General features: G+C 44.4%; 1 protein-coding gene across 3 annotated transcripts in view; it reads right to left on the bottom strand.

Annotated features, from left to right (window-relative positions):
• The window catches only part of WWOX (WW domain containing oxidoreductase), a 925,392-nt gene that overhangs the window by 862,170 nt on the left and 39,196 nt on the right, over positions 1–24,026 (bottom strand). For all 3 annotated transcript variants that reach the window (XM_025860465.2, XM_073882321.1, XM_073882320.1), the window contains exon 5: positions 13,690–13,796. In XM_025860465.2, coding sequence (XP_025716250.1) covers positions 13,690–13,796 — 107 coding nt within the window. The remainder of the gene's footprint in view (positions 1–13,689; positions 13,797–24,026) is intronic.

Here is a 24,026-nt window from a genome sequence, read left to right as displayed (position 1 = left end):
GGGGGACAGCATGATAATATGTCTCAAAAGAAGGCACAACTGCCTAAGGAACATCAGATTGGCCAGTTACCCTCTCTGGGCCTGTTTTCCTATCTGTCAAGTGTTTAAGGAGTTAAACTGGTTGTTCTCAGAAAGTCCTTTCCAATCCCAAAATCCTACCATTTTATAAACACAGTACACCCAAATGTGATCTGTTAATTCATAATTGTCCCTAAAAAGACAAAGAGCTTCACTAATTCACGTCTGAATTTCTCATTGTTATTCTTGCATAAAGTGGCTCACATCTTTGCTGTATCCCCTAAAAGTAAAGGCTAAAAGAATCATGCAAAACCTAGTGGGTCATACATGACTACGAAGAACTTTATTTTTAACATACCCTTGAAAGTAATGTAGAATTAGTTCTGTTCTTCTTTGATGTCTCCCCAAAACCATCTGTGTTGGCAGGTCTGCAAGGATATGCCATAATCAGCGGCTCAAGCCTGTAATACAACTAAGATCACTGGCATCCACCAATAATGCAAATTTACCCAGAGCTGAAAATACACTTTTAACTAGCTCTCAGCTCTCCACATTTATAGTCCAGGCAAGCTGTGAACTATCCCAAACAAATGCAGTTATAAAATGACCACCACTTATTTCTAAATGGCATTCTGGATAGATATGCCTCGTGAAAGGGTCTGGCTCAGTCTACTCCTCAAACACCCACCACTATCCCTATGAGGGGCGATCGGAAGGTTCCAAAACAGTGAGATAAGTAAGATGAAAGGAAGGGTCTCTGAGATAAAAACTGAGCAGACAGCCTGACAACAGAAGATCTGGGAGTCGCACTCACATTTCCAACCGTCCAAAAACAGGGACGGTCTCGGGCAGGAGGCTGGCTGAGCTTTTGGGAGAGTGGCGGCAGCAGCATCTTGAAAGGAAAAGTAAGGACCTTATCCTTTGGGACTCAGTTGATGGATTTAAAACATTCTTTGAATGTCAGGAAATAAGCAAGTATAGTGAGCATCGGTCTCATCCTTTGCGGCTCACAGCTGCCACTTGAGCCCTGCTGACCTGGGGCTTGGCTAATGGGGTCTCTGGCCTCAATGCTCCCCTCTCTATTCAGTCTGAGCATCCAACTTACTGCATCACCATGTGTGGACCCACATCATGCCCACTTGGATCCTTCAATGGCTGTCAGGATGGAGAGAATAAAGCCCATTCTCCTAGGAGAACTGAATCCAAAGTCCTGAACGACATGGCTTCATATGGCAACTTCTGGCCTCTTCCCTGACACTGCATCCAAACCTGACTAGTCCCCCTCCCCACGGCTCAGGCTCTTCCTTGCACTGGAATGTGCCCCCACCATCTCAGCCAACTACAGCCTGCCAATAGCTTCTTCTTCAAGGATCCTGCTTTGAATCACCTGGGGAAAGCATCTCTCATGAGTCCTAAAAGTACCATTCTTACCATGCTCACTGGGTACCGTAACCCATGTTAGTACCCAGTGATTATGGTAATGGCAATATTCTAAACTGTCTTTTATCACCCACTATACCAAGCACAAGTATTTAATAAATATTTGTGCCATTAAAAAAAAAAGTCTGAAAATCTTTGGGCTAGTTAGCAAACTAGGTTGTGAGAAAACCTAATTTCTGTAAGCAAAGATAAAAATCTGCCTCTGCCCTCCTATAACAAAAAAAAAAAAAATCACTCAATCAATCAATCAAACAGCCTGAGAATTGTAGAGGGGTGCTTCTCAATTTCTGAGTGAATCAGAATCTCCTGGAGGGACTGCAAAACACAGATTGCTGGGCCCCTAGTCTAGAAACTCTGATCCCTTAGGTCTTGGGGTAGGGCCCAAGAATTTGCATTTCAAACAAATTCAATGGTGACTGCAGTTAAGCAGCTCTGGGTCAGGGAAGGGGTTTGAGTGGCCCCTGGAAGTTTCTGCAGCACTGGAAACCACCAGGATTAATCAATGAAACACTACTAAGACCATTACAGATGTGTCCTCTCCCTTCCTGCCTTAAAAAAAATAGCACCCTCCCACCACCCCCCTTCATTTTTGTCTTCATATTGCTTACAATTTTATGTAGATTTTAAGCATCCTGTAATTCATCAACTAATTCTCTCCTGGCTACACATTCCAAGTAATTAAAGTTCAGTAATAACTTATTCTTTCTGCTCCAGCACCTGCATTTCATTTGTTTATTTTCCCAGAGTCATAAATCTGAAAGGCTGTCAAAGTGCCACAATATTAGTGCAATAATCAAAGTTAATTAGTCCCTCTCAATAAACAACAACAAAGCCATTACAAAGATGCATTGAAGTTTCTCCCAGCTACCCAGTTTACAGATCACATTGTAGTTGGAACAATTAGACTCGGAGAATTGCTGGGTAAATGAGCGCAGTGTTCTTCAGTCATTTAAAAGGAGACTGTGCACTTCGTTCACACTGATTCATTAACTCCAGGGAAGGCAAAGCAGGTCTGGGCTCCGCATCTGCTGCCCGCTAAAGGATGCTGGAACAGACGGAGCTCTCCCCAGCTGCCAAGCCTTACCAGGCGCATCCCAGACTCCAATAATAAAAGAGGACAGAGGTTGCAGAGCGAGGAGAGGGCCCAGCCTGACCGCCAACTTTTAGTAACCCGATGTCGTCAATAACTTTTGATTTATTATTTAGGGAATTTGAGAGATGTGGGCATCTGGCAGATTCTGATGAGAAGGCAGCCCAGGGAAACTCAGAAGACAGGACCAAGGCCGGTGGGTAGGAGACACTCGGAGAAAGATGCTGCCTTCAATATGAGAGAGAGCTCTGTAATTGAGAGGTGCACAGAAATAGGAGGGCTGCCTGGGGAGGGAGGAGGTTACCCATCACTGGAAGAGTACAAGCCAAAGTTGGAGGAACTGTTCAGGGAGGCTGTGTGAATGGTCTGCACATCGGAAAGAGGTCAAAGAGATGACCAGACAGTTGACACCACCCTAAGAACTTGCATTTGGAAGCAATCACTGGGCGAGTGTTCAGGTCTTGTCCTCTGAACTCATTGCCCAGTTCCTCCCCAGAGATCCTTCTGCCCTTGAAGTCATGGCCCCCATGGATGTTATCCATTGCTATGCAACACACTTCCCCAAAGCACTGTGGTTTAGAATGGTAAGCATTTCTTACCTCACCAAGTTTCTACAGGTCAGGAATCCTGAGTGGGTCTAACTCAAGCTCTTTCATGAGGTCGCTGTCAATCTGACAGCCAGAAGTCACCTGCAGGCTTGACGAGTCTGGAGGTTTCCAGGAAGGCTCACTCACAGGGCTCTGGGTGGGAGGTCCGGGTTCCTCCTCACATGGGCCTCTCCAGAGGGATGCTTGAGTGTCTTCACAACACACGGCAACTGGCCTCCCCCAGGGGGAGTGATCCAGGACAGCAAGCCAAGGAGGAAGCCTCATGCCTTTTATGACCCTCCCTGAAGTCCCACCTAGTCCCTCATTTCTGCCACATGCTATTCATTAAGTTTATCACTAAGTACAGCCCACATTCAAGGCGGGGAGAATCAGGCTCCACCTCCTAAGAAGAAGAGTATCAAAGAATCAATGGATAGATTTTAAAACCACCGTGGATACTTGTGAGGATTCATTTTTTAGGGATCTCCAAAAGCCAGTCACATCTGCACCCCCTAGCTGACTAAGCAGTGGGGCACAAGTGCCCGATGAGTGCCCTGGGTTCACAGATTTGGTTTTTCTCCACTTCTCTCCCTCACCAAGCCCAGGCTCTGCAAAAAGCCGGCCAGTTCTGTACCACCGGCACCGGGGAGGTGGACAGCCACCTCTCCACCCCCTGGGGACGGGAGGAAACCCCTGGTCCTTAGCTCATCTGAATATTAACTGACACATCGATAGGAAGATAAAGACAGGCTTGGCTATGTCCTAGGACGCTGATCATTTATTAAAAAAAAAAAAAGTCATTTTCCAACGAGATTTCTCAGAGTATTTGTTTAATTTAGGGATATCTGAACTGACTGAAAGTCAGTCTCTCCTGAAGCTACCATTTTCTGAGTCTTCACCATGTGTGTGCTACATTCTGTACAAGAGAATTATTGCGCCTTCTGAGACCCTGAGCAGTTCATTGAACCCAGAACATTTTACTCACTGGGTCGCTGTTTATTATAAAAAGACAGAACTCAGGCACAGCCGGATAGAAGAGAAGCAGAGAGCAAGGTGTGTGACAACGGGCACATGCTTCCCTGTCCAGGCGCACCACTCTCCAGGACCCCCACGTGTTCACCAACCCAGAAGCTGTATGAAACCCCTCCTTTTTGGGTTTTTAGAGAGGCCTCATTATGGAGGCATTACTGATTAAGGCACTGGCCATTGATAACTGAACCTGATCTCCAACCCCGCTCCCCTCCCCAGAGGTCAGGCAGTGGGACTGGAAGTTCCAACCCTCTAATCACACAGTGGGCTCCACCAGAAACCAGCCCACATCCTTGGGTGGGGTCTAGAACGCAACTCATTCACATAACAAAAGACACCTCTAGGAGCTCACCCCAAAAACAGGGAGGAAGACCAAATGCGTGTTTCTTATCATACATCACAAGATCACAATACATGTTATTTTACTTCACCCCTCACCATGACTGAGAACAATTATTAGCACCGTTCTGCAGGTCAATAAACCAAGGTTCAAAGACATTACCAATTTGCCCAAGGATACTCAGTGAGCATGTGTCGGGAACCATGATACAATCCTGAGTCTGTATGACTCCAAAGCTGAGGCTCCCTTTACTTCACTGGGCTGCCTCCTTATAAATTATAATTAAAAATTAGTCTATAAATTAAAAATTATAAGTTGAATATTAGTCCATTTTAAATATACACTTGAAATAAACCCTAGCCCATTACAGTGTGCGCCACCCCATTCGAGACTGGCTGCCCCCTTTACGCTGTATCTCTGCATCTGTCCTTGTGTAAGAGGTTTTGTTTCTCCTCTCTGTTTAATCTAACACCTGCAATGTCTGAGACTCTCTGTAAATGCCCCATAATAAATATGAAAAACAGTCTCTAGTATGTTTTTTCCCTCTTAAGTAATGGAGCCTAAATGCCTAGTGGCCAGAAGCAGGCCTTTGAGCCATTGGCTGAACACCATCTCAAGATGAAATCCGTCTCTTCAAGCTATGTCAAAACTGCTTAATAAGAACTCCAGGGACCCCATATTAATGAAAGGATGCATCTGCTTTGGGTTTCACATGACTGGGAGTGATGGTTTGGAGCTAGCCACCTATGCTTGATTTCCACTCTTTAAAACCCCACAGTTAATCACAGCCCTCGTTATACAAAGGTTACAATGGATATAAAGTTTGAAAGATACAGTGCAAGAGCGGTGGCCAGAGGAAAAAAAACAAACACAAAATGAAGACACAGAGAGAGTGATCAAAGAACAATGAATAGCACCCAAGACTACGTCAAGGCAAAATGTTCAGAATGAGAAATGAAATGGAAAACTTGGGGATAGGACCAGGCACAAGTCTGGAGCATTCTGGAGAAAGAGAAAACTCAGAATATTACAGCAACAATTATGTCCATGAGGGGGATGCATAATTTATTATCTAATGAAGAATCTTTCCTGAGCCTGTGACAAGGAAGGTCAAATAAGCAACTCAAGTAGAACAGTAAATACTCCACACACCACTTGAAGTGGAAGTCTGGGAAGGAGAGGGAATTTGGTGAGGTGAGTTTCATCAGCTCCACCAGATTACCAAAAGGGACCCAGGAAGCTCTCTTTCCTGGGGAACCAGAGGGGCCCTCGTTACCATGAACAGAGAAACGTTCACATATAAACATGCAAACCTCTACAAATACAATCTCTGGCTACAACTTTAAAAAAGAGAGGCCAGTCTTTTTACACAACACACACCAGGAATTTTGGATTAGGTGATGAGATGGCTTTGGAGCCAGGCAAATATGGCTTCATACCCAAGATCCAACCCATAGCTCCCAGCTAGGTGAGCTTAGGCAAGCCTTTTGGCCCCAGCTAGCAACCAATGCCTCATCTGCAAAATGGGTTTAACATGTAACATAGATATTTCATTGCTAAATGCTAAGCATCCATCGTGCCTTACAGAGAGACAAATATGAATACCCAACCCCATCTGCAGGGGATAATAATAATGTGACATTTTGAAAACGCAAGTGTCCTAAGGGGGAACTCTAGAACTTTATCTTTACCTTTGTGTGTGTGTGCTTATTGATTTAAGCAAGCGGTTTATATAGTTCTTGCTTGTTCGCAGACTTATTTATATCATACTTTATTCATTGAAAATCCAATACTACACATAAAAACAATTTTTAAACCAAAGAAATGAGGAACCAATCTAGCAGCCGATTTAAGATGAATTTTTCCCAATAATCTACAACTATTAATAATACTAATAGTTTTTATATTTTTTGTTTAGCTAAAGATCATTCAAAACAATGGGGATGAGCCCTATAACTCACAATGCGCTGAATGATGATCACCTTTCCCGAGCCAAGTCACCAGCTCAGGCAGGCGCATCACGTGCTGCTTGTCTCCCCACAACACTCACCACTCACACATCGCATAAAAGAAGGCATCACACCTAAGGCCTCTGATCTATAAGTCAAATTAAGGGATTAAAGCTTCTATTCTCAAAGGGGAAATTCCCACAAACGCCAAAGCTACACCAGATCATAAAGCCACTGAGTACATTTGAGGGAACCTACTAACAGTAGCTGGATTTCTCCAGTGGTCCTTAAAAGTGCAAGCCATTTATTGCTCAGCATCCCACCCCATCACTCTTAATATCACGTCACGAAAACATAGGGTGCTGGTGTCTATTCAAAGCAAAGTGTCAAACCCATATGCCTAATACATTGGTTGGTACCAAGTCCTCTGTATGTGCAAATGCTACTAAAACCACTATTTCCGAAGCTTATCAGTGAGGCTGCAATGCGATGTGATACTTTTAGCTTTCCACATGCCTTCCCTCCAACGAGATAAACAGCCCCAGTATCAACTCTATCGAAGACGGGAATAATTATGACACTTCAGTCCCGCCAGCATCAAATTGTGTGGTCACAATCAACCGGGCATGCGCTCTCCCTAACACATGCATATCCCATTACCTCTGACTAATAAATCTTTTCTTTTTACCCCTCATCTCCCTGCTTTCTCAATAACCATTTTGGTATAAGCCATCGCTAGCTGTTCCTGATGACTGATCCCTTAATCATCTTTCCTAAATATATGCAAAGTGTATTTCTTTGTAAATACAAAAGAAAAAGCAATCTCATAAATAATTAAGATGGCTTTTCAAATGACAGTTGAGTGCTAATATGAGCTACACTGGAAAATACTAATCAACAAACTAAATACACATCTAATAAAATGTAAGAGTCCAGACACAGGAAGACAGAGAAAGAATTCATTGCAACTCCATTTGAATCATGCTGATAAACATCCTCCCTACAGCTCCTCTTGCAGCCACTTGGAGAGGTTAAGAAGAGTAAGCATCACTTGTACCTTTGTGTACAAATAAGAAATTATTATTACTATTGTTATTAATAGCAGCAGGTAAAATTGAATTGAATACTCAATCTACCCCCAGCAACATGTTAAATATTACACATACATACGGTCAATGCATTTAATACTCACAGCTACTTAGGTCTCCTGGCATAAATATTATTATTTGGGTTTTACAGACGAAGACACCATGGTTGGAGAAGTTAAGAAACTCACCCAAGGTCATAGGATGTATTTGCTTCTAAGCTTCGCCATTATAACAAAGCATATTTTATAGCAGTGGTCATCAGCTGGAGATATCTGCCCCACCAAGGGACATCTGCCCAGGAGGCATCGTGAAGACCACCCAGCCTGCCTTCTCTAGACCTCTTGGGAATCTTAGCTAAAATACCCATGAGAAAACGAGAGCAGCTGAGCTGGATCCCTGACGCATTCTCCTGGCCAAGGGCATGTCATCCTAAGCAGTCTGTAGGAAGACCTGAAGTCTAGGCCAATTAAAAACCCAAGTTAGAAAAGCACGGGCTTGAAGTCTTCCTTGGGGACCAAAGCTTCTCACCAAACTAAACATAGTTGAGTTACTCCTCCCTTATGATAGGGGAACAGCCCCAAGCCACATTCTGAGGAATCAGGAGCGGGTCACATAATAACTCCAAGGGAGCGCCATCAGTCCCTCTTCTCAGGCCAGGCCACTTTTGCCCACCCTGCTGGTTATCTCCATCTCTAGTAGATGCTAGAGCTTCTGAACAGTCATTGGGCCCCATGTTTCACTAATGGGCAGTCCCTATATGTGAAGTCTCTTACATGATAAGCAGATTGAGTAAGGGCCTGGCACATGTGAGGCAGGCTGGCCTCCCCCACTCTTTTGACCCCCCCACCAGCAACCCCAGCCATGGCCCCCCCCCCTTTTATCCTGCACACAACTGGTAGGTAGGCAGGTGACCTCAGGCCCAGCTGCTTTAGTTCTATTCAACCTCCTTGCCCCCCAGGACCAGAAGCTTTAGTTCCCAAGTTTTAAGAATCTAAAAATCAGGAATGGTAACAAGGTGAGAGAATAGAGAGGAAGCGGGAGCCCCCCTTAGGCCTCCTAAGAGCTCAACATTGAGTTGCTGGAGTCTTGTTGTAGCTGTTTATAAAGTGCACTTTGATACCTGATCAACTATTGTTCTTTGCATACGATCCCCCTGGGGGTCCTCAGATTTCAGGATGGGGAGTGGGACGGGCCATACCTCCATAAACACAGCAACAAAACTTAGTGAGGAACGGAAAGTATCAACACAGCACAGCGAGGACTCAGACAAATCTATCAGTGTCCCAAACACAGAGAACTCACATGGAATCCTAACAGCCAGACAGTGCTGCTAAATGAAAGAGACTCCACCCGATCCTGAAAACAGCAAAGTAAACTTCCTACTTAGCCAGCCATATGGGCTCCTTGGCATACCTAGGGAAAGATCAGGTGCTTGTCTTAGAGGGAGGGGACACTAGTCCGTAATCCACTTAAGGACAGGAATGAGGGAGATCACATCCTCCTAAGGACTGCTTAACAACACAGGTACTGAATCCCAGTTCCAGAGACACTTCATTTAAATACAATTGGGGAATGATGGGCCTCCTTCCCGTCCCTCCTTTTTAAATTATGCTAAATCGATTGGCCTTTTAAGAGGATAGTTTACTTCTATATTGTCCATGTTATCCAATTTTAATTGTTTTTAATTCTTATTACTAACTTTCAAGCAACCAAAACATCTCAGCAGGAGGGTATTTTCCCATGAAATAATTATTAGTAGTCATAATTACATACAGGCTTTTAATATAATTCCATATGGAATGTGTTTTCATTTAAGTTGTATTTTACTAAATAGCTAGATCCCCCAAAACTGGTTTGAGAACTCTATAAAGGATGTCTTGAATGAAAAGGGATTGCTTAGAACAATAAGGTACATCAGTGTTGCTCCCTGTGAGAAATTAGGGTTAATCCTGAAATTAATCCCTCAGATAGCATCTAGCAATTCTGAAAGCAAAGCCTGAAAGGTCACAAACATGCGTGATGCCAAATGTGGTAGAACAGCCGGGTCATGAAGTAGACAGACTTTGGGTTTGGAGGGCAGATGGACAAATTGTGCCGGAAACCTGCCTCTGGACTCATCAGGTGTGGGATTCTGGGAGGTCCCTTCACCCTTCTGGGCCCTCCCTTGGCTCTTCTGTAAAAAGGAGGAAACCAGGCTTTTGCATCTCCTGAACAGGGATATAAAGTGCCTCACCTGGGACACAGCACATGACAGGGACTCACTAAAGGGTAGTTGTGAGATGCCCCATTGTGACCGTGAGAATAATGTCCCACCGGCTTGGAGGCAGACATGAAGGTTCTGGAACACGGCAATTCTAGAAAGAGCTGTGGAGGCAGGGAAGCAAAGACCAGGCAGGGAAGAATAAGTTGGGGAAGGAGGCATGAACTCCATCTCCAGAGCCAAGCTGAGAATGTCCACAGAGCCCTGGCACATGCAAGCCAATGCTGAGCCAAATGGCCCACAGACTTCGGAGAGAGCTTTTGCTGCAACAAAAAACTCTGGATCATTTCAAGTCTCCCGTGAGGCGCCAATATGCTGCAGTACCTTCCTGGCTCTGCTACCGACAGGATTCATCCCAGATAAAGTATGAACATGCTCAAGCTGGCTAGCAGCTGGAAAAACTGGAGTCAATCAAATTGACCTTGAGAAACACAAGAAGGTGGTATTTAATGATGTGCCAGATTAAGGCCCTGCACAGAGATGAGGTAGGGAAGGGCCTGAAGGCAGCCAGCCCAGCACTCCCTGACGGTGGGGTAGCGAGGGGAGTTCACGGCAGATCACGAAGACAGGTTTGCACACTCTTGACACTATGGTGATAGTGCAACAACACGACCTGGCTTTTGGTACCATACTTGAGCTTCCACAATCATAATCTAGGGGGATAAAGAAATGGTAGAACGGTGCTCACAGGGAAGAAGCAAAGAGATGAGACATGATAAAGAGATTAGTCTCAACCTACAAAATTTGATTTAAATGTTTGAAATGCCATGTGAGTATTAGTTTTGTTATTGTTCCCATTTCCTTTACTCATGTGTCTGACAGTGAGTATTTTGGGGTAACTCTTTCTCTGGGAGCACTGCTGGCCAGGCGACGTCAAGAGACTGATACTGTAGAATGAAAGCAGGTAAGGATGCATTGTGTCATTTGAAACTGACTCCGAGACACCCAAGTACGGCTTCAAATGCAAGAAAGAGAAACTAAATGGTGGGTCTTTATGCTCATGCCATTCAACCTTCTTTGTCAGAGGTGAGGAAATGGAAGACACAAAATAGACTGAAAGGCTCGCTAAGGCCCCACAGGTAAACAGGGAACACCCAGGACTTGCTGCCTCTCTGCATCAAACAATGGTGATAATGGGTTAAACAGAGATGTACCGTGCTCCTACGTAAGGAAGAAAGAAGACAATTTTTAAAATGCATAAACATTTAGATTTTAGTATTACCTTCCAAGACTGGTTTAAATATTCCTACCATTATACAATATGGTTCTTACAGTATCACTAGGGCCACTGAATTCCATTTTGTCCAGTCTAAGTATAACACTAGATGGGCGAAATGGCAGGTTTGACACTGTCTGTTGCTAGATACCGGTCGTCTTCCTCGTTGACAGTAGGGACAGAAACCACTATGATCCCGCCAGATGACTACTGGGAAGCTGCTAGATTTTAAATACAAACACCCTTTGAATCAATGGGTCCACTGCTAAGATTCTGCCCTATGTCACTCATGAAAGTATATATGAAGAATGCTCACTGCAGGACAGTTTAGACCCAATTTTGGGTAAAAATACAGGAGATTGAACTTTAAGACAGCATCACTCAGAATAGGAAAACAACACAACCTCAAAGTCCACCAAAAGGGACACTGCTCAGCTAAGTGGGAGCATAAGCACACGATGGAGATTATATAGCAGTGAAAAAACAAGGTGGACCTACATGCACTGACAAGAAGAGATCTCCTAATGGTATTAAGTGAAAAAATTCAAAGTATGTAACAGCATGTGTATGTTTGCTAGAATATATAGGAAATGGTTAATAATATTTACCTTCCAAGGGAAGTCCTGGGAGGGATTTTCACTTTTTATTTTCTACCTTCCCAGACCTGTGCGAAGATGCAGACCCTATGCCCGTGCTACCATCTGTTTGCCTTGTACATCTCTGAAGGCGATTACTACCTCACCTAATATAGGCTGTTACTTAAGCATTACAGAGATACTACGATCATCAAAAGAAAATGGGCCCTGTATTTTTTTTTTCGATTTAACTCTAAAGAATTCAGAGAACTCAAGACAAGGGTTCATTTGAAATATACTGAATTTGTAATATTTCATTTGAAATATACTGTAAAAAAGCAGAAACAAATCTTCCTTTTCTTAACTTGATAACTTTTTAGCCTAGAACACCAGACACTGTCCTAAAGGAATCATGGTCTGTTTCTTCCAATGGCAAGAAATCTTCCACAGTGTTCAGAAAACGAAGACATCTTTAATAAAAAATTTTTAAAAAGGAGAGGGGGGCGCGTGGGTGGCATGTCTGACTCTTGGTTTCAGCGCAGGTCGTGATCTCAGGATCCTGAGATTAAGCCCCCTGTTGGAATCTGCATTCAGCGTGGAGTCTGCTTTGGATTCTCTCTGTCCCTCGCTCTGCCCCTCCTGCTCTCTCTCTCTCTCCCAAATAACTAAATCTTTAAAAAAGAAGAAGAAGACGACGACGACGACAAAGACAGCGTTGGGAAGGATTATCCAACCCCCTTTATGCTCCACTAACAGCCACACGAGGGTCTCCTCCTGCTCTTCCCCTTCCCCCTCCCAGGGATGCGCACACAGGCCACTCCCTCTGCCCAGTCCAACCTTTTCCAACCTCCCCCCAGGTCTTTCCTGAGATCTCAGCTCCGTCGCTTCCTTCTCAGAAACTCCAAATGTCCCCCACCTCCAGGCCTTATTCACCATTTGGGAGTACTACATACTTCCTAGTACCTAGTACCAGCATTTCAGGTTCACACTGATGTTTCTGTGTCTTTGGTTAAATCTGACTTCCACTTTGGGGTGAAAGCTGTACAGAGACAATATAGCCCCCAGTACCCATGACAGGGTACACATCATAAACATGTGAATGACAAGCAAATACTTCATGCCAAAGCCCAGGGATCATGCTACAGAAGTGACCAACATGTGCCACTCTCTAGCTCAAACCCCTGCTGTCTTCTTCCTCACTGGCTCTGCGGCCGCAGGGACACCCCCGCAGCGCCTCTGTCACCTCTGCCCCTGCCATCTGGCTCCAGCCACACTGGCCTCCCTGCTGATCCTGAATCCTCCGGCACACTCCTACTTCTGTGCCTTGGCACATGCTGTTCCCACCACTTAGAAAGCATGTCCCCTGACACTGATGCAGCTCGCTACTTTACTTCATTCAAGTCTCATATCAAATATCACCATTTCAGAGAGTTCTCTGCTAAGTACCTAAACTAAAATAGCCCACACTGTAACTGTTCATCCCTCCCTCTGCTTCACTGTGCTTCTTTGTGTTTATAACAACCCGGCAGGGTGTTAAATATTAAATAAAATTATCCCTTATGGTCCATTTCTCCGTACCTAGACAGTAAGCCCAAGGGAGGGCAGGGATTTTGTTCTGTTTGATAGGCTACATCCTCAGCCTCAAGAGTACTGCAGGCCTTTGATAAATGTTTGTGCACAGACGTATCAGCACCAACATCCACGCAGAGAGAGAAAAGCGAAAAGTAAAAAACACAGAGAGAGTTAAAGCCCACCCCCATCCAATCTTAAAAACCATTAGCATAACAAACTCTTAGCTGTATGCATGGGCGTTAACTACATTTTATTTTCTTAATAAATGAGCTGAATGAGTAAACATTCTCAAACCTCTGACTAATAAAGCAGATGACATTGACAATGAACACCATAAACAATGTATGGATACAGGCTTGCTTGTCCTTTCATTCATAAAATAAACAAAGCTAATATGATTTTAAAAATAAAGAAAACGTTATTTGAAGAGCAATAAATTTTATGCACTGCACTAAAACCTCCATGTGTTTATCCCAGCATGTGTATTTGACAACTAAAAAAAAAAATGGTCAAGGGCTTACTTACCCATTCTCCTAAAATCTGTGACACAGCTTCATTGGCCCTTGTGACATTCCTACAGGCAAGGATCACGTGTGCACCATGGAGGGCAAAAGACTTGGCAGTTTCAAACCCTATGGTTTAAAGGAAAGTCAACGTTAGAAGACACAATGCAAAACAGTGACTCACCTGAAGGGCCTTTATTGAGCACCACACACATTGCTCCAGAGGCTCTCAGACAGAGGCATTCTGTCCCCTGGTAGACAGCTGCAAATGCATAGAGACATTTTCAGTGGTCACGACTGGGGACAGAGTGCTACTGGCCTCTAGTGTGTAAAGGTCAGGGGTGTTACAAAATACCCTACAAAGTACAGGACAGTGCCCACAACAAAGAATCATCTGGCCCTAAGTGTCAACATTGTTGAGGTTGAGAAAACCTAGCCCAGGAACACACCATCCCCAAGGCGTAGGACAAACCATAGGAGAGCTCACAGCACAGTCCCCCATATATAACAACCACCTAATGAGAAGATCCTGTGTTAAATATAAAGAATAAGCATGTATAAAGACTCAGACATGGCCACTGCCCTTGAAGAGTTCACACTCATTATAATAAGAAAAAACAGACCTGCAAAGGAAAACAAACATACAACATTTTTATTATGTTCTGGACAATGCACTCTGCGCTGTGCTACACGCATCCAAAAATGGCAGCCTGGAGTTCTTACACCCACCCTTCCACTGAGAACAATTAAAAAAGCTGAACCAAACAACACACGTGCACACACATGCACACATCCTTGAAGGCATCAAAGGGACACTATGACTGAGGATTTGGGGACCTGGAATGGCGGGAAAGCCAAAAGAGATGAGCCAGCTTTGGTGCTGCCATGCCCAGTGAAGGAATTCTTCAAAAGTAAAGGTGAACAAATTTTTAAACAAACCAAACAACACAAATGAAAAGCTGAGAGGCTACGTCACCATCTATGGCCAGATCTGGCCTAGAGGAGACATTCAAGGATGCTCTTCAAGAAGGAGGAAAACGACCCTCGAAATCTGGAGGTGCAGAAAGCAACAAAGTAACACAAAGGTAAGTTTATGGAAAAATCGAAATGATAACAATAATAGCTTGCAAATTTTGGAATACATAGCAGAATTACTCTGTTGATAATAACAATGCATAATCTAGGAAAAATTCTATATATTTAAAGAAAAGCCTCAAAATGAAAACTCTGGATCCATGTTTTGAACAGAAAGGCTACCAAACATTTAAGAAAATAAAAACACCGATCTTCCAAAAATTCTTCCACAAAATAGAAAAAGCAAAAAAAAAAAACTCAACTATTTTATAAGCCTCAAGCTCTTTAGTCATTAGGGAAGTGTAAAGATACAGTGAGATTTAAAAAATAATAATAATAATAAAATTAAAAAGATTCAATTAGATACTACTCATTCCCATTACTACAATGGCTAAACATTAAAATGACCAGACCAAACATTGGCAAGTATGTGGAACAACTAAGAACTCTTATAAAGTCTAATTCCAGAAGCCTAAAGCCCACACCATTGCTCTCAGGCACCTCTTGTAAGCTGCATGGGAGACCACACGAAGTGCACCACAGCAACAAACCAATCAGTCCTACTAGAGGGAGCAGCAACATGATTCAGCCAAAGCCATGTCAAATGACCGCAGATGATTGTTTCCAAGATACTGCTTATATGTACGCAAAATCAGAGTACCATTATCTTACGGAGATTGCCATGTGAAAGAGTCTAGCAAAATTCACTCATTCGTATCTTCCATATATCTAATCTTCACGGAGGCCAGCCAGCTCTCGGGGGGGAAGCCAGCACAGGTCACAGTGGGAAACTCAAACTCTGGAGTTTGACATACGGATGTTGACCCCAGCTCTACCTATTTATAAGCTGTGGGCTATGACTTTAACCCATGAGAAACTCAGAGATCTTTTCTTAAAATGAGGAGTAAGTAGTTAACTTACACTAAGAGCCTAATATAACAAAAGTAGGTGGAAAACAAGTGTTAATTCCCATTCTTTCCAAAATCTTTGGTGTAAAGTTCCTGTGTCTCCTCTGTGATTTGTATGATCTATCAAATACAGAACGGTCATTACAACTGAAAAGTTAACACTCTCTCCTCGATCTGCTCCCAGCAGCAACCCAAGAGCTGACTGGTTTTAATATCAACCAGAATTTGAAGAAATTAGCTACAAGCCCCACCATTCCATTTGTGTGAATATTGGCTCTGGAACACACGGGAACTTCACTGTTGAGATAACTTATTTTTCAGATTATGCCAAGTTCTTTATCCCGAGATATTCACATTACCATTATCTAAGGACAACATCCTATACTTGAATCTGATGCTAACATGATGCCCAAAGGAATTCCAATCTGAAATACTTAACATCTACATCAGTTTGCAACCTCCTTGGTGTATGTAATGAAAGCGGGTTGAAGCTGAATCTTCTTGAGGCAAGAAGACAATAACCTGAAATTTACTAATTTTGATCCGTGATGCCAATTACACCACTTACCACCAGTGGCAAAAGGTACCTACATCATTTGGGGAAAGAGAAAGAAGTAAAACACCAGGTTTTGTAGCCAAGCTGTTCCAAAACTGGATGGGGACAGACATAGGATGAAATCTTGCTGACTGATGTGCTACATTAATCAGACTAATGAAATGCTGACAGCCGTATGGAGGGAACGTGAAGTGGCCAAAAATGACTTCACCTGCACTCCCAGAAGATCTTGTTGAGATGGTGGACTCTGTGTCCCTATAAAATGTCCAGGTCAGAGCAATTATCAAGATATTTTTCATCAGGGCGCCTGGGTGGCTCAGTTGGTTAAGCGACTGCCTTCGGCTCAGGTCATGATCCCGGAGTCCCGGGATCGAGTCCCACATCGGGCTCCCTGCTCAGCAGGGAGTCTGCTTCTCCCTCTAACCCTACCCCCTCTTGGGCTCTCTCTCTCACTCTCTCCCTCAAATAAATAAAATCTTTAAAAAAAATAAAAATAGGGGCGCCTGGGTGGCTCAGTTGGTTGGGCGACTGCCTTCGGCTCAGGTCATGATCCTGGAGTCCTGGGATCGAGTCCCACATGGGGCTCCCTGCTCAGTGGTGAGTCTGCTTCTCCCTCAGACCCTCCCCCGTCTCATTCTCTATCTCATTCTCTCTCTCAAATAAATAAAATCTTTAAAAAAAAATAAAGAATATTTTTCATCACATTTTCATCAGAGGATAGAAAAGGAAAAAAACATGATGTTGGGAAAGATGGCGGACACAATGCTTGGTCATTCGTTAGCAACCATCTTTTTAAGGGGCCGCGAGGGCATGGAGACAACACAGGGCCAGGCTGACCCCGGGGCTCCATTTATCGAATTTAGCAGTTTAACTATAAACTCCTTAGAATCTGTGCCTTTTTGATCCCTGTGTCCCATGGGACTAACACCCAGTGGGATTCAACAAATACCTGCCAGGTTCGTAGAGGTTGTTCATAGGCTACAAGTCTGGACTACCGCAAAACAATCCAAGTTGTTTCAAACAACACTGATGGCCCTCTGACTTCCTTTTTTAACAATGAATAAATATTAAGATCTTGCAAAGACAGGGCTCACAGCAGTTTTGAATGACACCAGCTAGAAATCTGTGGGGAAGAGCATGCCTGTTTCCTGTCAAAATTTATTTTCCCAGGGGCGCCTGGGTGGCTCAGTCATTTAGCGTCTGCGGTCGACTCATGTGATGATCCCAGGGTCCTGGGATCGAGCCCCGCATCGGGCTCCCTGCTCGGCAGGAAGCCTGCTTCTCCCTCTCCCACTCTCCCTGCTTGTGTTCCCTCTCTCACTGTGTCTCTCTGTCAAATAAATAAAATCCTTAAAAAAAAAAAAAAAATTATTTTCCGAAACAAACCTGTTTAAGTCACACTATCTCAGTTGACAAAATGACCTACAGCAAAGGACTTTTTATTACAAAAAGGAAGGCGCCCGACGTGATAACAGCATCAGGCTGCAGCCACAAGTCTGCACCCTCTCTGTTTCACAGAATCCCTGCCTGTAGTTATAGTTCAGCCATCTACCTGCGTCGTGTAAAATGACCCTCTGGCTCTTACGTCTTCCCTTATCTGAGCAACGCGTTACACATTGTGGGTCTCCTTTTAAAAGCTGTGAGAGCTCCATTTTCTTATCCTTTACAAGTGCCTTTGGAGCCAAAACCAAAGCATGGATATTTCAAAAGATGAAGGTTTAGCAGGAAGGACAATAACACTCTCCTAGTAAACTGTATCTCTAGAGTGTGGAGTTTTATGAAAGGGAAAAAAAAAAAAAAGGAAAAAAAAGTTTAATAATGCTACCTACTGCTCAAGTCTTGGAAAAACTCCTGAGAATAGCATCCCTCATGCTCCTAATACCACGGCTGATGACCAGTTTAATTAGCTAAATGTAGTAGTGCTGAGCCAATTCTGCAGAGTGCCAAAGTTTGTGCAAAATAATGAAAGCAATGGTTTACTAAATTTAATAACCTGATTCATCTTATAAAAAATTAACTTTATAACAATGTTTAAATTGAACCGGCTTAACTGCATGGAGGTGGTAAGTGCATTCAGAAGAATATTTAAAGCTAATAATATAAAGAAAATAGAAGAAATTTTAGAAAAACGGGCAGCATCTGCTTTCCAGCACTTGTTACGTCTGATCCAATCGGGAAGATTAAGTGGCCATGAAGGTTTAATATCTTGCTGTTGGGTTTTAAGCTTTGCATACAAACACTAAAGTACCAGAAAAGGGAAAACATATCCCCCCCCCAAAAAAAATACTAAACACCTGCTTGTCTCACACAAGTTTTCGTTCTCAAGAATGGAGGTTACAGGCTGGTGACCACGGGATCAATCAAACCCATGGCCTGTTTTGTTCAGCTCAGACACTGTTTCCCTCCCTCTTCCTCTCCCTTCCTTTCCTTTCTCCCCTCTTCCACCTCCGACCCTTTCTTCCTCCCTTCTTTCCTCATCTGAATTAGTTACCAGCATTAAAAGACCAGAAAATGATGTATCTGAGGGCGGAGGTCCAGCATCTCTGCAAAAGCTGACAAGTGGACCACACTGGGCCCCCACCCCACTGCTGCCACAGGCTAGAGACACAGGGTCTGTGCCCTCCTGTTGGCCCCGGCCACCACCCACGCTGCTGACTTCACCGGCCAGACCACTGCGGGCATCTGACGCTCAGACACACACTACATGGGTAAGATTCACGCTAGAGACAATGCTCCAGCCATGCCACAAAACTGCCACAATCCGAATTTTCATATCCGAATTGTCGCACCTCAAAGAATGTGTCACGCTGACCTGCTCAAGATTTGCCTGAAACCCTGTCAAGCCCCACTGTGTCAAGCAGGAGAAGATCAGGACGCCAGCTACCCACTGGAAGGCCTGGCAGCAGCGCTCAAACCTACACAGGGAAACACAGGGTGACAACTCAGGGACCCGCAGGAATTAGGATACATGTGGTGCACGTTTTGTGATCCACCTTCTTGGCATTTCCCAAATGCCACTGAGCGGTAGCAGAAACTGTGGGCGAGAGTTTTGCTGTGACCAGAGGACATAAAAAAGAAAGGCTGGATACATGGCAAGACAAGATCGTGGATTGGCGAGAGGCCCCGTGTGAATGAAGAATAGGGAACCGGATGGGAGATGAACACCTGCCCAATAAGCAGCGCTGTGAATAACAATAACTACGGTCATTATTATAACTATATAATTACATATTATGTAGGTACACGTATTATATAGTTATAACAATTATTATTCCATCCATCTAAGATACTTCTGGTGGTCATGTTGACTGAGCTGAAGACACTGAAGCCTTGTGACCAGCCAGGAGGGGATGAGGTACCCTCTGAGGCTGAACAGATAAGGGAAAAATGAGAAAATAATTCGGGAAGCAAACCTCTCCAAAGCCTGTGACAGCCTGAGTCTACGTCTGAGGGGGCACCCCAAGTCTCCAAAGACGCCGGCCTGGCCACATGAGAGACTGGCCGCTGGTTGACTGATCCAGGCAGTGACTACAGAGGAGGACCGGGTTTGTGTGTGGTGGTGGAGGGGGCAGGTGAGCCCACCCGGTGAGATTCACAGGCAGGACGGATAGGTGTGGACAGAGTCACAGATTCCTCAGGCACAAACATCAGGGTGGGAACCCAGTCCCCACAAAGTCTCCAATCAAGTAGGAGCTAAGAACAGGCCGGTTCTTTCCCCGACAATGGGAAGGCTCCTTCTGCTTTGAGTTTTTTAATTTTCTCCATATTGTGGATTTACTTGGGCAGTGTCCCCATTTACTGTAAATTATGGTTTTAATTATCATTTTTATTAAGATGCCCAAAGGAGTCGGGGCTTACAACACCCGTAATTTTTAATGGGTTGTTATTATTAATTTATAATTGAGAAACACTGGAGACAAATGTTACTTGTAACCGCACACAATTAAAAGGCCAAGAAGATGGTGATCCTCCACCCCCACAACGCACCACTAAAGCAATCTTGAGAAACAATCAACAAGTTGCGGAACATTCCAGCACCAGCCAACTCGCCCGACCCGGAGCTCCACCGTCAGGTACAGAAGAAGAGAAGCCTTCATCCTGAGTTAGATTTGGGAGAAATTCAAATTTGGGGACAATTTTCGTGTTAATAAACCACTGCTTTCAGCATCTCCCACATCCTCCCTGTAAGTACAAGGACTATACTTCCCAAATCCATCTGATTTCAAGTAAATGAAATTACGGGGACACTGAAATCGAATGCTCTGAGGGTGTATCTCAGGGGAAGTTCGAGGATACGCATTGGCCACCACTGCCAAGGTCAACGCCACAAGTGCAGGGACCAGATAACCCACACTGGTGTTTCTGTGGCTGCCTGAATCGCCTGACCGATCACGTTTACCTTCCATGCCGTTTCAGTCCCATAGTTCTGAGTTCCAAAGAGTCAGAAATCACACCCGCTCCATCCACACTGCAACTGCCAGCTCTTAATAAATTACAAGACTATCCAGGCCTCTCCAGGGGAAAATAAGTCATAACCTGCCCTGCTTTTAAATGTGCGTGGTATACACAGCTGGTAACAAGTCCTATAGGAGAGGTTCCTAAATACCCCTCACAACATAAACAGGCCTCAAATATAAATATTTACCAAAGACAGACACCAATTTGAGAGATGGGGATACAGAGGCAGGAAACAGCCCGTTCACGTGGGATATCTTCTTGATAAACGGCCAGGCTGCACTAGTGTTTGGGGCAGTATAATGCTGAGGCCAGAACTTTTCTGTAACTGTAGAATCAATTCCAAGTGATTACCTGGGATCTCTCGAGACAAGACAGACCCCAGGCTGCCTACTGTGCTGCCGCTGGGCTGGCTAGGTAAGTTCTCACCCGACCTGCCACTGACAGTGCATCTGACTCCCACGTGTTAGGAATCACAGAGAGAAAAGTGCCGAAAGAGACTGCAATTAACAGGGTCCAAGGCAGCCCCAGTGAAGACAGACTTTGTAAGGGCAACTCGACAGAGCAGGGTCCATGCAGGTCAGGGTGTGGGCGAACCAGGCAACCACATATATTAACGGTGGGGGGGAAGCAGGGGAATACAAAGTGACCCAACATCTTTGGGGGCAACTGGGCTATCTCCATCAAAGTGCACATGGCCACGCCCTTTCACCCAGTTGTTCCCCATCCAGAAACGTGTCCTACAAATACACTTGCCCACAGGAGCAAACACGCGAGAGGAATGTTCAACAAGCATTGCTTGCAACAGCCAAAAAACGGGAACCCCTCTAAATGCCCCATCAATTATGTGAAGTGAATCAGTGGCGCGCCCAGAACAAAGGGCCGTGCTGTAGTCAAAGAGAACCAGGTGAAACGAGATGGAGAGACAGGAAACATCTCCTGCTATGTTATGAAGGAAAAAAGAAATCAAAGTGCAGAACGGCATGCATGGGTGATCTCCTCGGTGACACAGGAAGGGAGGGGAGGTGTGTGTCTACATTTGCACTAACACTGACCCCCTGGGCACAGGAGCTATTGGTCAGGGGCTGGGAAGACTCACTTGCATTTGCCCAGATGCTATTTCCATTTTTAACACGCACATCTACACGTGTTAAGAGTAAGACACTACAAGTGAACTACGGAATTTATCTGGTCATTTACAAGGCCTTTACAAACTTTAACAGAGAGAGAGCAAGGCAAGTGAGAAAGGAAAGAGAATACTGTATTTTCTGAGCATCCTAGTTTTTAGAGAAGGACCAAAGAAGAAAGCGAGGAAGACACGGGAGCGCCACTCCTGCTGGGCACCGTGCCCGGGGCTTCAGGAAATACAGCAACGCCAGGACTGTCACTGTCACTGTCACTGTCGCATCGCTGAGATAACCACAGGCCCAGCGGGTTCTGGCACTCACAAGATCAAAGGGCAAACAGAAGGTGTGGTGGCCTGAGTCCAGGGAAGGTGAGTTCAAAGCCACACACACGGAGGAGCCCCTGGAGGGCAGGAAAAACCCAACTGGGAACACCACTCACCTGCTCAACTGTCTGCTGACTGTACTGTATCTTGTTCCACCGACTGATAGAACCTATTGTTTGTGTCTCTTACGACATATGTTTCGATTTTTGGCATTTGTAGGATTTAAGCCAAACCTTACTAAGCTGTCATCCTTCTGAAAGACAGAAATGATCCCCACGCCACAGGCCTCAGTGCCAACAGCCTACCAACAACACCCATTTCTTTTCTGTGTCATCTTGTCAAGGCAAAGGACCTAGGCCTCTTCAGCTACTTGAGTATATAAACATACTTACTTAATGGAATCTGTCCCCAAACTGTGATGCATTATCAAATTACCTTCTCTCTTACTTAATATTTCATCACAGGGCTCAGAATTAACACCATCCTTTGCTTTGACAAACAGTTCTCTGCGTAAGGCCTACCAGACAGGATAACTAATCCGCAGAAATAACGTTTCTCTCCACATTCTCCAAGGTCAACAACATACAAGTACAGACTTAATTGAACTCTGCCTCCACGCTTTCAGCCAGTTGAGTCCTTTTACAAGGGATGGTCTTAACACCCTAGCCGTTACAAGTCATGCTCCAGTTTCTTCTTTCATTTCCGAAAGGCTACAGTGCCAAAGTTTAGAGAAGAGACTTTATGAAGGCCAAAGACAAAGACCTCCCCGCCGATTCAAGAAGAAAGTGATGCCACACCGGATTTTTTAACAAAGCATACATAGTACTTTTATAAACGCAGGCCAGATCCTTAGGAAGACAAATAAAACAGCATGAAACAGAAGAAACAAAAAAACAAAGGCTTCCCAGTTAAAAAAAAAAAAAAATTCTGAAATCCAGCTTCTTAGACGTAGAAACCTGTATCTCTTTTTAAGGCTCTCGAGGAGATACAGCCTCTCTCGCTCACTGGCACTAATACAGGGAAGAACACGACAGCTCTAGAATCTCAAGCCCAGGACATGGGATTTGGCCCACGTTTATGCTCTTCAGAGGGCAAAACTTTTATAACTATCACACACTCACACACACACACACACACACACACACACACACACACTCCCATGGTGTCACCTCTTTAAGGCCACATACACAGCAGTATTACTAAGAGAACCAAAGTGTCTCCACCGTTTGCAAGTGGGAAGGTTTACCCTGAAATTTGGCCTTTTTCACTTTGATGGATTAATTTATAGCCACTTCAAGAGGAGAGAACCTAACCCTGAATCTGCAAGCACGCGGGATTATGTTACCGAGCAGTTCATTGTTTTCGCAGCTGGGCCAGGATTTCCTTTCAAGACCCAGGCCTCAGTCACTCTGTAGTCTGCTCAAGACAGGCTTCTTTATGATGCAGAGCAAACAGGGAGGCCACCGGGGTCCCACACGCACTTGTCCAGAAAAAGACCCCTTTCTTTTACTTTCTCAACAACCAGTGGGGCCAGCACCAGCCTATCTCCCAAGGCATTTTCCACTCCTGTCAATTAAGAAGTGGTTAGGAAGGGATTGTCTTAAAGAAGAGGGGGGGAAAAAAAAAAAAGAAAAGAAAAAAAAAAAAAAAAAACTACTCCATTCCATTGAGAGCTTCCAGAAATGGAAAGCCTGCTCCAGCCTGCATCTTCAGTGTGAGCTTTCTAATTCACGCACCCCCCGCCCCAACTTTTTTTTTTTCCAGATCGACTTTGGCTCTCACCTTCTAAAAAGCAGCATATTACTTCGCCTCTTTGAAAAGATTAAATTCTTTATGCTCCCAAAGTCATGTGGAGGTGCTCAGAACACCATGCTGGGAAAATTCAGCACTTTTTTGAGGCTGACTTTAGAAGTGTC

The sequence above is a fragment of the Callorhinus ursinus genome, unplaced genomic scaffold (assembly GCF_003265705.2).
Source record: "Callorhinus ursinus isolate GAN/ISIS: 27379988/994484 unplaced genomic scaffold, GSC_fseal_2.0 scaffold46, whole genome shotgun sequence".
In the NCBI taxonomy this organism is placed as follows: domain Eukaryota; kingdom Metazoa; phylum Chordata; class Mammalia; order Carnivora; family Otariidae; genus Callorhinus; species Callorhinus ursinus.
Note: the sequence above shows the minus strand (reverse complement) of the source record. Positions and strands in the feature narration are given on the sequence as shown.